The sequence below is a fragment of the Nelumbo lutea genome, chromosome 1 (genome assembly GCF_056320005.1).
Source record: "Nelumbo lutea isolate HS-2025 chromosome 1, American lotus-T2T, whole genome shotgun sequence".
Classification (NCBI taxonomy): Eukaryota; Viridiplantae; Streptophyta; class Magnoliopsida; order Proteales; family Nelumbonaceae; genus Nelumbo; species Nelumbo lutea.
In genome coordinates, this window is record NC_142684.1 from 77,564,448 (window position 1) to 77,581,181 (window position 16,734).

At 37.8% G+C, this 16,734-nt stretch overlaps 1 protein-coding gene across 1 annotated transcript; it reads left to right on the forward strand.

The window, feature by feature from the left end:
- The first annotated feature begins 3,081 nt into the window (after window positions 1–3,081).
- Window positions 3,082–7,670, forward strand: LOC148875521 (cysteine-rich receptor-like protein kinase 15). The gene is made up of 7 exons (XM_088964839.1): window positions 3,082–4,076; window positions 4,219–4,353; window positions 4,428–4,633; window positions 4,761–4,971; window positions 5,077–5,314; window positions 6,818–6,968; window positions 7,066–7,670. The coding sequence occupies exons 1-7, from the start codon at window positions 3,245–3,247 to the stop codon at window positions 7,375–7,377; spliced, it is 2,085 nt and encodes a 694-aa protein (XP_088820965.1). The 5' UTR covers window positions 3,082–3,244; the 3' UTR covers window positions 7,378–7,670.
- The last annotated feature ends 9,064 nt before the right edge of the window (window positions 7,671–16,734 follow it).

Consider the following 16,734-nt stretch of genomic DNA (forward strand, 5'->3'; position numbering starts at 1 on the left):
TAGGGTTTTGGCATGTTTTTAAGCAGTTGGAGTGGTTCAATTGGGCATTTGGAATGTAAGAGATGGGTCAAAGAAGGAACTAAGAAAAAATCGGATGTTAACACCTACCATCTTTATTAAATATTTTTATTATTAAATTACCCCTAATCGAGCTTCGATCCACAGTAGACCTAACCCCGCATATATTTAATATAATAAACTTGATTATTCAAGGATAGTTTGATCATGTAAAATACTTCATTACTTATGTGGACATATTTCTATTAATAATCACTAAAACTCACAAGACAAGGGAGCTCTTTGGAGTTTTTTTAAAAGTTACGATGAATTTAAGAGAAATGTAAAAAGTCATAGTGAGATTTGGATAATATTCCTAAAATAAAATAAAAGAATAAATTAATCGTGGGGAATGGCAATACACTATGAAGTGGTCATTGAAAATTTTCCCCAAACAAAAAATCCCCTTATTAGTTCAAAAATGTTACCCTTTATCCTGAAACAGAATTAGTATTGCATCCCTTACTCCATAGACTTTACAGATTTTGATACCTAAAATGAATTAGATTTGTCAGTTAGTGGGGGTTTGGTTCGTGGTTTTTTATTTATTTTTTATTATACATAAAACTCCACTAGGTGTTATATACTAGATGCCACATAGGATAAAATGTCTACGTAACACTTCTATTTATATTTTGATCAGCCCAATTAAATAGGATTATGATTTGATAAAGTCTAATAATACATGTGACACCAATGTGATTGCCTGGACAACAAAATGATTCTATTGCTAAAACGATCGGAAGTCATCAATAGTTAAATGTAAACACATCAAATAAAAATGTCAGTTTTGCAACGCTGGTGTGGGTGGGATTCAATCCCAAGTCGCCATTACAATTAATAAGACACCTTACCAAATACCAATTAGTCAGTTGCAAATAAAAATTCTATTGATGTGATGTATTGAATTTATTCATGGCCCGGGTAGCCAACAGACTGCCCCAGCCTCATTCGCCTCATTCGCCTTAAATCGGGCTTAACAAAAATTTAAGTTTGTGGTCTTGGGTTCGGGCTCTAAAAATCAGGCCTAATTATTTTTTGGGTCAAATTTGTGCTTTTTCAAATAAGTCCAACCTGATAATATTAAATATATAATAAAAATATTATATATATTTTAATAATATATAATAGTAAAATAGATAATAGAAAAGTATTATATATATGAAATGTATAGAATATTATATAATATGTAATATATTATAAAATATATGTCAAACTCAAGCTTCGAGCTCAGGCCCGATAAGGCTCGGGCTGATGATTTTCTGTTATAAAGAGGCAAAATCTGGCCCGAATTCGACCTGGTCCGGCCATGAACAGGTCTAGTGGCATGTGAATATTTTTGGTTTGGATTTCGTCCACAACAGTGCACCTGTGCATTGGGAATAGTTTTCCATTGAAAAAAAAATACACAAAAAATAACAATCCATATTTCCTATTAAAAAGACAGTTTGAGGCGGTTAAAGCGGACAATGATGCTCTCCGAGCGCAGAACAAGAATCTTCACGCAGAGGTATGAATTTTACATGTTATCAGTTCTGGACGATTGCATATCAGTTGGTCCGGTACTTACATATATTTCTGATGAACAAGATCAGTCTGAATTTGGGTATGGCGAGCTGAAATTTACAACTATGGTTTCGGGGCTGTGTTTTCTCTTTGAAGTAGATCTTAATTAGATTGTCGATTTGTGGCCGATGATGACAATTATCAACTTTTGCTATTGGAACACTGTTGAACTAGAGGGGGAGGAGGGGGATTTCCCACCAGCCGGAGTTGAACCAGCCAGCGCTAGAAGGGGTTGGGAGGGGAAGATATCTCACGTGTAAATTATTGCACGTAGGATTGAGGTCACATGAAAATGAGACAATTGTCACCAAGTGATTGGGTTAGTAGGAAAGGCAGTAGAATAGGGTTAATAGGAAATACGAATTGAAAAAGGGATTATATCAGATTAGGGCAATTTTTTACCCTGAATATCAATAAAAAGTAATAATTTTATAAAATAATTAAAACATGCTAAGAAAAATATAAAAAAAAGCTGCGATGGGATGATATTTTTGCCCTGAATAACGGTAAAAAATTGCCCTTATCTGCTAGAAACCCCTTACATTATCCGTGAGACCATGACTATGAGTTAATAAGTGATGGATGGAACGACTCTATCCGCGTCTGCAAGATGAGAGCAAGACCGGATGGATGGATGCCCTTTTAGTTGCAGAGTTCTGATTGTAACCAAAAAAAAAAAAATTAATGTCTCGCTGATGGAACAGCGGCCGATCCATATTCCTATTACATGACTGTTGTAACTACGCTAAAAGTGCAATTTCTCCGGACATCGTCGGTATTAGAGTACCCCACACACCTCATTAATAGAATTTCCTCCTGACTCCTGAGTCCTGCTTATATGGAGCTTTTACTACTTTACCAACTACAGATTTGCAGTGGATAATCCAACACGTCGGATTTATTCACGTCTAATTAAAGAAGACGATGAATCCGGCGGTGTTGAGATTCGGAAAATTTTTGACGAGCACAACGCTACTCCCGCCACACCCGCTACAGATATATTTTTGACGAGCACAAGGAGTCCTCATTAGAGGACAACACCACGCTACTCCCATCCCCGGCACACCCGCCAAGGAGACCGTTCAAGGTTGCTCCGCCTCCGCCGTGGAAGAAATAATTCACGTTGTCTTGATCAGGAACGTCTTTCTCTTGTAAGAGATTTTCTCGGTGTAATGGAAAAGGTTGAGTTGAGGATGGCTCATTTCGCAGGATTCCGGTTATTATTCCGGTACAAGTTCACTTTCAAGACTGAGGAACTTGGATTTTCCTAACTGGTTTTGGAGAGAGCAGTAAAAGAAGATGATGAACAGTATTATTGTCCTTTTTGGATATTTTTCTAGAAAAATTACCCTGTTTTAATTATTTTATAAAAATATTACTTTTTATTGATATTCAGGACAAAAAGTTGCCCTTATCTGATATAACCCATTGAAAAATAGAGCTGTTAGTACGGTTTGTGAGGACCAAGTCCGAATTCACTTATGACCCTCTATAGCTGATCGATCTCGTAGAAATCAGTTGATGAATCTGCTGCCAAAATGGATTTAAGGAATACCTTTCCATCCCTCCTCTAGTTACACTCTGGTTCTTCAAAAGTTGGAAAAAGACAGGAGCGAGAGAGATGATGCTTTCTCTTTTTCTCCCAGCTTCAAGAACATTTCAGTTCTTCCTCGTACTTTCTTCATTTCTTTTAATGTTCCGCACCTCTGGAGAAACCAATATTGGTACCTTCCTCTACTCAATTTGTCCAAATAATACACCCAGCTTCACTCCCTACGGAAGATTCCAAACAAATCTGAATGTTCTCCTCCTTCGAAAACTCTATAATGGGGGCGCGTTGGGCTTCTACAACGGTACTGAAGGAAAAGACCCGGACAAAGTCTATGGCCTTTTTCTTTGCAGAGGCGATGTTGATTCTGATCTTTGCCCGAGTTGTATCGACGTTGCAAGCCAACAAATTATAGAGCAGTGCCCAGGTCGGAAACGAGCTACTATATGGTTTGAGGAATGCTTTGTACGATACTCAGATACCCCTTTCTTCTCCATCTTGGATTCACCGACGTTTTTTATGTGGAATACTCAGAACGTATCCGAGGCAGATGGATTCAATCAGCAAGTGGAAGATATGCTTAATCAACTTACTATTCGAGCTGCTTTTGATCCTGCAGCCCACATGTTTGCAACCGGAGAAGTTAATTTTACCAAATTTCAGAGCATATATGGCCTTGTGCAGTGCACTTCCGATTTATCAGCAAACGACTGTAATACGTGTCTTCTAACTGCTATCGGATATTTTCCAGTATGCTGCAATGGGAAGCAAGGGGGAAGGGTTATCGGACAGAATTGTTATGTAAGGTATGAGATATACCCGTTTTACAGGATGCCCAATGCTTCTGCTAAAGCACCAGCTCCTGTTTCTCTCCCTCCTTCAACCAATACGACCCTCATGAACGGTAAGTGTTTCGAGTTGGTGAGTCTATCGACATTAATTAGTAACTCCTCCTGAACGGAAATATTCTCGACAAATTTATATATAATTGGTCACCTGCTTTTCCAGAAGAAAAAAAGGTCTAATAAATTGTAACTCCTTTCCAGATCCGGTGAAAGAAAGGAAGTCATACTCATGGCGACGTAATGTAATCATTATAAGCGTATCAACATTTCTCGGCGTTGTTCTATTGAGTTCATGCATCTACTATTTATGGAAGAAGAAGAAGGGAACTCAAAAAGGTAAAAATTGGGACAGAGGAAGCATTTGTATATGATGCTGAACCATCTTATGAACAAACTTCTTTTTGATTCAGGCAAGAAGGAAATCAGTCAAGAAGTTTCATTACTTGACTTCGGGGTAGGAGCTGGCACAAATTTCTCTGAAGGATATACAGAGACAAGCAATCAAATGGAATCTCAAGATTTGCCTTTGATCTCTTTACATAGCGTACAGACAGCTACAAACAACTTCATTGAGTCAAATAAGCTTGGAGAAGGAGGGTTTGGCCCCGTTTACAGGGTAATTACAGGAATTATCAAGTGGGGTTCCGGCCTCAGATAGCAGATAGCACGACCCTTTTTTATTTTTTATTTCTTTTAATATAATTGATATTCTATAACTGTGAATGGATTTACTTAACTTTCAGGGAGTCCTACCAGATGGAAAAGAAATAGCAGTTAAGAGGCTCTCAAGAAATTCCGGACAAGGATTAGTGGAATTCAAGAACGAAGTTGTTTTAATTGCCAAGCTACAACATAGGAATCTGGTGAGGCTGTTGGGCTGTTGCATAGAGAAGAATGAAAAGCTTCTTGTCTACGAATACATGCCCAATACCAGCCTTGACGTCTTCCTCTTCGGTTTGATTCAGTCCTTGATGATTGTTTTTCTTTCTTTCAATTAATATTTTCAACGATTCTTTTTAAATGTTCTAATGATAACGTATTATGTTTTTTTTTTCTTAGATCCTACAAAACGCGTTCAGTTGGACTGGAAGCTGAGATTTAGTATTATCAGTGGAATTGCTCGGGGCCTTCTGTATTTGCACGAAGACTCTCGACTTAGAATTATTCACAGGGACCTGAAAGCAAGTAATGTTTTACTTGACAATGATATGAACCCAAAAATATCTGACTTTGGAATGGCAAGAATATTCGGTGGAAATCAAAGTCAAGCTAATACCAACAGAGTCGTGGGTACATAGTATGTCTGTTTCTTCCTATTCTTTTCTCTTTTCTTTCTTTATAATAAAATAAAATTTATTAAAGAAAAAACAGATAATACAAAAAATTGACCAGAAATAGTCAAACTAACCTATTCATTTCTCTTAGACTAATAGACTATGCTTGATTTGAAAGAAATAGAAAGTTGAGGGAAAGTTCTTCAGTATTTTTGTGAAATTCATCAACGACTTCCGCTCAACTTTCTGATTCTCTTATTTTTTTATCAAACCAAACACACCCTTATGATAAAAGAATTCTAGTTTCCTTTCAAAAGGCAAAGCAGAGGAAGCCCTGGACTTGGTTTCTAAAGAGGGCACCAACCACTGATATATGCACACAAAAATTTGCGGATAGGGCATGGCTAGAAATGATCACCCCCTGACGAGTTGGACATCGAAATGGAGCTGACCAGGCTGCCCAAAATCTGAATAAGGCTGTCAATTGGTTGGGCAGAATCAATTATTAATTGGGAACAAAATAATACATTTAGAGCCATCCCAGTTAATAGTTGGGTCTATCCGGTTTGGATCCAACAGACCCAATTATATTGAAAATTATATTTGTTTATTTAAATAATAACTTAAGTTTTTGATTTTGACAATACGACCTTAATAAAAATGATAGTAAGATACTATATTATTTATATGTTAATAAGTTAAACATTTTTAACCAATATTATTGTCATATTTATTATCTATCAAATTTATCATTTCTATAAAAATATGATAAAAATTATAAAAAAATAAAAAAAATATTATATATTTAATAAAATAACTGGTTTTGGATATGAATCGGTTTGAGACAGATAAGAACTAAAACTTACCCAATTATTAATTGGAACAAAATCATAGAACCATAACTGTTATAATCGTTCAGTCGGATCAAATCCATCATATAGACCCAACCCATTAACAGCCCTAAATCTGGCATGATCCATATTCATAGTTAGCTGGTCTATATCCTCACAGAAGTCCTTAACCTAAAAGAATCCCAATTCCCAAAACAGTGATGATTCAATAAATTTTGAACCGGGTTTTTTGGACCTCAATATATGCATTTTCTCTATAATCTGGCATGATCCAATATATGCATTTTCTCTATAACCTAAAAGAATCCCAATTCCTAATTATTGGTGCTAAGCCTGGCCTAGGCCCAGCCCTTGATCGTGCTACAATTGGCCCATCATCCCTTATCCTAAGGTGCAAAATGGGATCCACAAAGAGGTCCATGTGTATGTATTCTATTTGAAAACCATTATCTACATGATATGTCTTGAAGAATTTAAGAGATTATATCAGGTATACTTGTAATTAACCAACACTGTCCCGGAAGGATGGAACCTACATCAAAGTAATTAAGGTCTTTAATTAAAGCTTCTGTCAGTTTGCCTTGGTTAGGACTGACTCAAAGCTAAGAAAGGTCACATTAAAAAATTTCATTAATTTTATTCAATTAATCGAGTTGGTAAATTGATTTTAAACAGCGGCTACATGGCCCCAGAGTATGCTATGGAAGGACTGTTCTCTGTGAAGTCTGATGTTTTCAGCTTGGGAGTTATTCTGCTTGAGATTGTAAGTGGGAAAAGAAATAGCGGCTTCCATCTCTCAGAGAATGCTCAGAGCCTCCTCACATATGTAAGCTTTTGCATTCAAACAACTTATCTTCATGGTTGGACATTCATTTTAACAAATGAAAAAATAAATTAGAAAAGACGATGAACTGAAACTGTAGGCATGGAGACTCTGGAGTGAGAGTAAAGGCTTGGAATTCATGGATCCATTACTGGTTGGCGCATGTGCACCAAATGAAGTAATAAAATGTATTCACGTAGGATTATTGTGTGTTCAAGAGGATGCAGCAGACAGACCCACAATGTCGTCTGTGGTTCTTATGTTGAGAAGCGACTCCACAACTCTTCCCAGGCCTACACAACCTGCATTTTCTGTGGGCCGAAATACTGTTGGTGCATCAAAGCAATCTTCAGAAACTGCTCAATTCTGTTCAGTTAATGAGGTAACTGTTTCTAATGTCTCACCCAGGTAAGCAAGCAGATGGGATCCCGATCAGGACTTCTCCATGATCAGCTCTGCTGGATTTGAACCTGATCGCTTTAAAACTAAAATGTTAGAAGTTTAATGTAATTCGATCGGGCAAAGATTTTGCATCAAAAACAAAATGGCCTTGGTTTTGTATTATTGATAGACAAGCATTTCGCCTCAATCCCATTGTTTTTCTGGGTATGTATATTCACCATTGTTTTTCGGGATCTGCTGTAGCCTCCATGCTGTGGCTATTGCGTTAGATCAAATAGAACTCTTGACGTCTTCCCACTTTCATGTGAGCATTCTTTTGCGTGTGATATTTATTGCGTGATAGTCCTTTTTTATATTTCAGGTGATCCCTCGTTCAAGCATCCATCTCTACCAATGCTTCAAAGCTTCATGGTGATCAACAAATTCTATTTTCATTACTTCTACAGAGCCCCAACAAATTTAATTTCATTAAACCTCTCTGCTCATACATCAAGTTCTTAGGTGTGACACCCAATCTCCATCTATATATTTTCAAAGCTTCTTATGACAACAAACATGAAGTGAGAATTTTTAACCTCACCTACAAGCTCCTTGCCTCAAGAAGGACGTACAGAGATTCCACCATCACTGAACCATATCTTTTGCTCAAAAATCATTCTTGTGAGGGAAGGGAGGAGAGCTGGAGAGGGATTATTGTTTTCTTTCACAGAAAGGAAGGGTAACACGAGATAAGGAATATACGTGGGCAGTGGGCTACAGTTACTAATTTACCTTCTGTCAGTCTGTCATCGCTGGCATTCCCAGAAACGCTCTTAACAGCTAGGCTGTTGGCCCCCAACAGCAAAGTTTTTTCATATTTATTGGGTCTACAGCGTTGTTAGTTATAATTACATGATATCAGAGCTAACAATGGATTCGAGTCGGGCCAAGTCAAATATTCGGCTCCCCAATACATTATTAGGCTTGAGCTCAAGTTCAAGTTCGATTCTAATTAGAGATTTGAGTTTAAATTCAGATTCAAAAGCTCATAATTAAGTTCAATTAAAAGCTCATAAGTTGGAGCTTGGTTTGGCTTGAATTTAACTATATGAAAATGTTTTAGTAAAATAAAAGATTATATATATAAATTATTTTTTTTGGCATATAAAAAATAAAAAATTATAAAAATTAGTTATAATTATTATTATATAACATAAAAATAATTATATATATGTATGTATGTAGAAATTTGATTAGATTCACAAACCTCACGAACCAAGCTTTATTGAGCTCAAATTCGACTTGATTAACAAATGAATCTGTATATTGGTTTAAAACTCAGCTTGAAACTCGATTTATACCGAACTAAATCAAACTTTCCATCAGCCAAACTCAAATAAATCGTAAAAAACTCAATTCTTAACCACCTTCCGAGAAGATGATCATCCCTTTTACTCTCCATTCTACCAATCAAGCTAACTACTATCTACCAATCCAACGTGAACTACTATCTACCAATCAAGCTAACATGCGGCAATTATCATGAAAAGCTCAATCTCTGCCCATATTAGGAACATACAAAATTAAAGGTGCAATCCTAATCATGGCTCTGGGTCTTTAGTAGAGACGTGTTGGAATTGAACCTCATTTCTAGTGTAGTCTTGCTGGTAGATTTCACCAGTAATTGTGCATATAAAAGAATTTTCAATAGATTTATTTGTCTGCGAGTATGTCTCTGTCACACAAAACAGAAACACTGAAACAGTTCTTTGCTTTTGATACACGCCTTACCATGAATTGACTACTCGATCCAATCACCATAGGTCACAAATCTTAAGCTTGATGCGTTGATGGATCTAAGGGAAAAAGAAGTAAACTCAAAAGCATAAAAATCTATGCCACCAGAAATATATGACGATACCTGTAGATCTTTGATTGACCAGTTCATTGTTTTGAAAATTTTCGATATCATATTTTTCTCCTATATATCATAGTCGAACATATTTTTAGAGTTTTGGGTAATGTGTCTTCATCGATGCCAATTTTACAGAATAAGCTTCAATATTATGGTTATCCTTCACGTGTGCTGTGATAAAAACCGAGTCACTCACCCAGATGAGTCCAATCATAATTTTTGCGTTAATAACGCAGGGCACATGTTAGCATCAATCAATGAAATCACATCAGCGCCACACATGTGAATTGGGAAGGAAATATTTCCAATAGGATGCGCCGTTGGGCAATGATGTGAACTCTTACGATGATATCACATCAAATTAAAAGTAAATTAAAAGTGAGACGTGACTACAAGCAATAAATAAAGTGAAAATCAAAGTTGGTGTCCTGTAACCTTGGTGAAGTATTCATTCCTCTTGGGTGAGAGATATGTATCACTTTTACGTGTCAGTTGTACCGGAATTGGTCCAATCCGGTCCCATCTAATATGAATCCACGGTAGATAGAGCAGGTTCAATACAATCTAATAAATACTCAGAATTATTTTGGACCAGTTTAATTTAGATTGGTTTACTATATTCTCTATCTTGATTCAATATTACCCAATCCAATATAATTCCATTATGAATGGGCCTTGTCCAATCCAATCCAATAAATATTTAGACAATTAAGTTTGGACTGATTCAATTTAATATGTCTTATTTGATCTATTCAATTAGTCCAAATTAATTTGGATTTAAACAGGGCCCAACCCAAACTGGTTCATTGACATCCTTATAATTGTCACATTGTATGTGAGAGTTACTTCAGCAAAAATTGTCAAAGTTCAATCCCTAGAGCAAGAAACACCAATTTGATGTTTCTACAAGCAGTCTCTCACACATGCATTTATGTTTATTGTATTTTATGAATAGTCTCAAATAACAAAATTCTTCTAGTTTATATTGATCAACCCAAAACAGTTTCGGTAGAAACAGCAATGGCACCAAATACTAAGGCTATGTTTGGTTTGAAGGAAAAGGTAGGAAAAGGAAGAGAAAGACAGGAAAACCAATACAAGGTTTGTAAAGGTTTCCCTACCTTTTCCTTCCTTTCTCTACATTTTCCTTCAAACTAAACATAGCCTAAGGGTGTCAATGGACCGATTTTGGATTGGATCCAATTTGAACCGAAGCTAATCAAATCGAATTTGAACAGTCTGATATAATTATTGGGTTGGACCAAATCCAATCCAATTGACACCCCTGTACTATCGGTTTGATTTGGACCTAAGTCAAATCTCCCATGATAGATCAATAAATCGAAAACTCCTAAAATCCTATTCAACACTTCAAGTTTCCGAGTAAGGAAAACCCTAAAAATCTAGAAGTTTGAAATGATCGAGCTTTGAAGGTTTGAAGCTTCAAAAATTTCTTCGAAGATTAGGGCTCTACCTCTCCAACCTCTAACCTCCTGCGATTAAACAAACAACAAAGAAGGTTTTCTCTCCGACAATATTCCCCCAACTCTGACAGTACTTCCGATGGCACTTCCTAACTTTGGTAAAATTACTAGAAAATAATAGATTAATAGCGCAATAGTTCGGAAAAACTTCTAGTCAAAAGCGACGAGTGGTTCTTGTGAAAGAAGTCAGGGAACATAAGTGAGTTTGACTCCTGCAACACAACTTATACAATATACAGGTTTCCAATAGTTTTCTCGCAATCGAAGGTTATTATATAAAGGTTGCTCTGTCTTGGTATTTCCTTCATTCCACTTCATCACTTTTGTTCTCTCTATTTATTGCCTTTCCATTGTTTGCTTTCTCTTTTACTATTTCTATTGGTTTTGAACGTAAGTTGATATTTTCTTGGATAAATTATAAAGACCCCTCTGTATTATGGGGTCTGTGACAAAGACCCCCCTATACTTTGTTTTGCGGTAAAGGCACCCTTTATTATGACCATGACACAAAGACTCCCTTCTGTTAGATTTTCATTGAAATCTATCATTACAATATTTTTTAATCCCCATACTACACTTGGAATTGTTGGGTGCAGCCCATTATGAGACATTGACTCATGTTACAGCCCATATTCCTTCGTTCCATTGTTTTTATCTTCAAAACTAAGATTATATCTGATTTGTGTAGTGTGTTGAAAACAGAGAGCAAAAAGAGAGAAATCGAAAAAACTATGCTGCAGATTTTCAGTATGCAGCGTTCATCAAACGGTCGGAACTTTCTGATCCACCGCTCGATCGAGCTGAAATTGGACAACAGGTGGATGAATCATTTTTCTTCATTCTCAACGGTTGGATCTTTGATCGGAGTTCTAAATCGTCAGTTATTTGCGTTCGAACAGAAACACCTCGCAGTTGGTCGGGAAAAGAAAAGAAAACAGCTCGCGGCAGTCTTAATCAAACACTTTGATCAAGGGTCATTTGTGGTCCGGTTTGGCTGAAAACAACTCACGGAGCTACGATCTGAACGGTGGAGATCGGATTTGAAGCACTGGATGTCTCCATTTTATGGTCTGAACAGTTGCCACGTTTGTGAGATTTTCTTACTGTTCTTTTCACAGCTTTTGATATTCGTGTGTATATGTTTGAGAATCTGTATTTGTTCTAAGTTTGTGAGCATATTGTGGTGTTTGAGTTGCTGTAATTGTTACCTCAAGTTATTAGTGGAGATTTTGGTTGGGTCTCCTTGGCCCCGTGGTTTTTACCCTTCACATTGGAGGGGTTTTCCACATTAAATATCGTGTGCCTCTCTTTGTTTGACTTATGATTGTTTTTGGTTGATATCTTGCTTGGGATTGTGTTAGCTGAATATCTACAAGTTTGATTATTTTGGAGAAAAATAGTTAGTGGATAAACTTGGTTTCTACTCAACAGAGTGGTATCAGAGCTTGGTTGATTGATTTTGTGTATCTATGGATATTAGCACAAGTAGAATGATAAATTTGAATGGCACAAATTATCATTTGTAGAAGAGCAAGACGAATGATCTTTTGTTTGTTAGAAGTTTGCATTTGCCTGTATTTTCTTCTAAAAAGCCTGAATCCAAATGTGATAAAGAATGGACATTTGAGCATGAACAAGTATATGGATTTATTCATCATTTTGTTTATGAAAATGTGTATAATCATATTCAACATGAGACACATTCAAGATCATTGTAGAGTAAACTTGAGAATTTATATGCCTCTAAGACTGGCAATAATAAGTTGTTTTTTCTTAAGAAAATGATGTAGCTCAAACATAAGGAAGGAAACTCCATGGGTGATTATTTGAATCAATTTCAAGGAGTGATTGATCAATTGTCAGGTATGGGCATAAAATTCGATAATGAGATTTTGGGTCTCTTGTTGCTTGCCACTTTACCGGATTCTTGGGAAAATTTTCGTGTTTCACTTATTAATTCTACCTCTGATGGTAATGTGACTTTGGAACATGTTAAAATTAGTGTTTTGAATGAAGAAATGAGAAGGTCTCAGGCTTCATCTACACAGTCTGAGGTTCTTGTCACATAAAATAGGGGGAGAAGCAAACATAAAAATGAAAGGGGTAAAGATAAAAGTAGAAGCAAGTCAAGATCAAGACACAAAAATCTTAAGTGCCATTATTGTGGAAATATGGGACATATAAGAAAATATTGTTACAAGTGGAAAAGAGAAAATAAGAGTGCTAATAATAAGCAAGGGAAAAAGGAACATGAAAATAATGATCATGTTGCTACTGCCACTAATGATGATATTGTTCTTGAAAGAATGGTAGAATCCATCTAATGGATGCCATGAAGGGTGCGGAATGGGTGGGCGAATTTCAAAAATTTTCTTAACTTCTCTCACCTAGGAATCATATTCCCTAAATTTAGAATACAATATTCAAGGATTCTATTGGAACCATAATCGAACCAGATCTGAACCAAAAGAAAAAGGGAGGATTATATCTGATCCGGAGAAACAGTATCTTCCAAAGTTGGTGTTCACGCTCAAAGAAGACACCAAGATCCGCTCCTGCAGAAGATGACACAACTAAGGGTGGAACGAAACCAGTAGGGAGCATCCTACACACTGCATCATTTGCAAGAACCCACTGGAAACTCTGAACACCGAATCCTTTTCAGTCTTTTCTGCAAGACTGATGTCAAGAACTGATTTCTTGACTTCTTTCTTCTACAAAGATCGGATTTTTCAAGGGTGAATGGCGGCAACTAGAGGAGAACTCCTGGGATGAAGATGGCTGAACAGCTTTTCTTCTCTCTGGAGTTTTGTGAGATCTAATCTCTGTTCGCAGAAAGTCTTCTTGCTTACTCAAAAACCTCTAGGTCGAAATCTGATATCTCTCTCTTGGGTTTCTCCTCTTTTCTTCTTGATTAAGAAAACCTCCTAATTAGGAGTTATCCCTATCCAAATCAATATTTGGATAGGGGATTATCTTAATCCTATCTGCAGATTAAGTTAGTTTACTCCTGATCTTATCAGAATGTTACCAGATTCAAATATGATTTTATTTGGTCTCCTAGAGTGGATAAGGTTAAAGGCCCAATCCTTTTACTAACATTAATCTCAGATTCGCCTCATAGATGGGTGATCATATCAGCCCAGCTCGTAATGGGCTTTTGGCCCATTAAGTGTTCAGTGTTTAACTAGTTTCCAATTTGCTGCCCAGTTGGGCTTCTTTGTATGGCATGGGACCCAAGCATCACATGGACCCTATGGGCCCAACACTTACATTAAGTGGTCCCTGAGCCAAGCCATCTTATAAAAACCCAGGGACTGTGGGCAGGTGCAAGATTAGCCCATCACGTATTATCCTAAATGGTCTTACACTTAACCTCTCAACCCTTAATGATCAAACACTGCCCGACAAGAAAGGACCTCTCTCTCGGTTGCAAGGAACTGTGCCACACACTTTACTCACATGGATCCCGGGAATTAAAACCATTTGCAATCTTTTTGAAATTGTACATATACATATATATATTAATTTTGCAAAACAAAATTCCAACGATTGAAATCAACTACCGATAGTTTGGTTTTCATAAGAGAGAGTGCATTCCCGATCATTACCATTGTCCGACAAAGGGGCTGATCCTACCACTATGATCACTCACTCAGATGAATTCTCAAACTACCCCAACATGCCTAGGTTTTGACCCCCGCTAAGGATTTCACTGATTGACATATAAAAAACAACCTGATCTGACACCTAGTGAAGTGTCATAATCGAGTCTAGGGGTCAGGTGTAAATTTCCAGTTTTGCCCATCTGTCTCCAAGGTCCAGTGCAATACTAGAAATCTGGTCCGGTTCAAGGATTAAAGTAATCCCATACTGCATGTGCCTTGGGTCTTACCCTGGTGGCCGAGACAAGCCATTCCTACACTTGGTGGCACATTAGTATCAGCCTTGGCAGGATAAATCTCCCCAGACTTATATAATGGCTGTGAACATTTAAAACTAACACGAGTCTCTACAAGTGTCCAGTTTTAGGGTCTTACACAGAATTATACCAAACAACATGAATCAAACATGCACTTTATTTATTTATACTTAATGTCAAAAGTACATCAAATTGGATTGAAGCTAAGGGCATACAAAATTGTCTAACAGATCTCACTTGCACTTAGGTCCAATCTGGTATAAGCCGGAGTCCCATACTTTCCACTTGTTTCTCAAACACCTTCTGTGTCAGTGGCTTAGTCAATGGGTCTGCCACATTATCTGCTGATGCTACCTTCTGAATTAGGACGTCCCCTCTACCAACGATCTCCCGCAGTACATGGTACTTCCTCTCGATGTGCTTTGACTTTGACTGAGCCCCAGGCTCTTTAGCCTGGCGGTCGCTCCATTGTTGTCACACAACAACGGGATGTGTGATGTGCTGGACGGAATCACTCCCAATTCATGTATGAATTTCTTTATCCACACGACTTCCTTGGCAGCTTCACTTGCGGCAATGTACTCGGCCTTGGTTGTGGAATCTGCAGTGGACCCCTGTTTGCTGCTTTTCCAAAAAATAGCACACGATCCTATCGTGAAAACATACCCAGATGTAGACTTTCTATCATCCGGATCCGACTGGAAATCGGCATCGGTATACCCTAGAACTTGTAGTGAACTACCATCGAATACCAGACAAAACTCTTTTGTCCTTCGAAGGTATTTGATGATGTTCTTCACAACAGTCCAATGCTCCTGCCCTGGGTTGGCTTGGAATCTGCTTACCACACTCACCACATGAGCAATGTCCGGGCGAGTGCACAGCATGGCATACATGATGCTCCCTACGGCTGAGGCATAGGGAACGACTCTCTTGCCCTTAATCTCCTCAGAAGTCTTGGGAGACATCTTCTTGGAGAGAGTGACTCCATGCCTGAAAAGAACATTTCCTTTCTTGGAGTTCTCCATGCTGTATCTTTTGACAATTTTGTCAATGTAAGTAGCCTGGGATAATCCAATTATCCGCTTCGATCTATCTCTATAGAGTCGAAGACCCAGTATATATGAAGCTTCTCCAAGATCTTTCATGGAGAACTGCTATGATAACCATACTTTGACCAAAGTCAACATTTCTAAATCATTCCCCATGAGTAGGATATCGTCCACGTACAATACCAAAAAGGTGATCTTATCCCCACTGGACTTCCTGTAAATACAGGGCTCATCCGGATTCTGCTCAAAGTCAAACGTTTTGACAACAGAATCAAAATGGATTTTTCAACTCCTAGAAGCCTACTTAAGTCCATATATGGATCTATTAAGTTTACATACCATGTGTTCCTGACCAGTAGCAATGAAGCCCTGCGGCTGCTGCATGTAGATATCTTCACTAAGATCTCCATTTAGAAACGTGGTTTTAACATCCATCTACCAAATCTCATAGTCATGGTACGCTGCTACAGCTAGCAGGATCCTAATGGATTTAAGCATGGCCACGGGCGAAAAGGTTTCCTCATAATCGATGCCTTCTTTTTTACTATACCCTTTCGCCACCAAACGAGCTTTGTAAGTATCAATCCTGCCATCGAGGCCCTTCTTCCTCTTGTAGATCCATTTGCAACCAATTGCTTTTACCCCGGAGGGCGGATCTACTGGAGTCCAGACCCCATTGGTCGAGTTCATCTCAGCTTTCATGGCCTCCACCCACTTTTGGGAATCTATGTCTAACATAACCTCCGCGTAAGTTACAGGATCCTCCTCACTAGTCAAGATTTCCAGCAGGTAACTATCCTAGTCATAACCATATCGGACTGGTGGCCTGGATACCCGAGTGGATCTTCTAGGTTGGTCACTACCTGGAACCTGTGGGACATCTCCCACTGCTCTTGAGCTCTCATCATCAAGAACTATTTCCTGACGGTGGGTGTCCAGGATGTATTCGGTTTCTAAGAATTGGGCGTTTCGACTGCAAAATACTTTTTGATCACTTGGGTCATAGAATAGATAA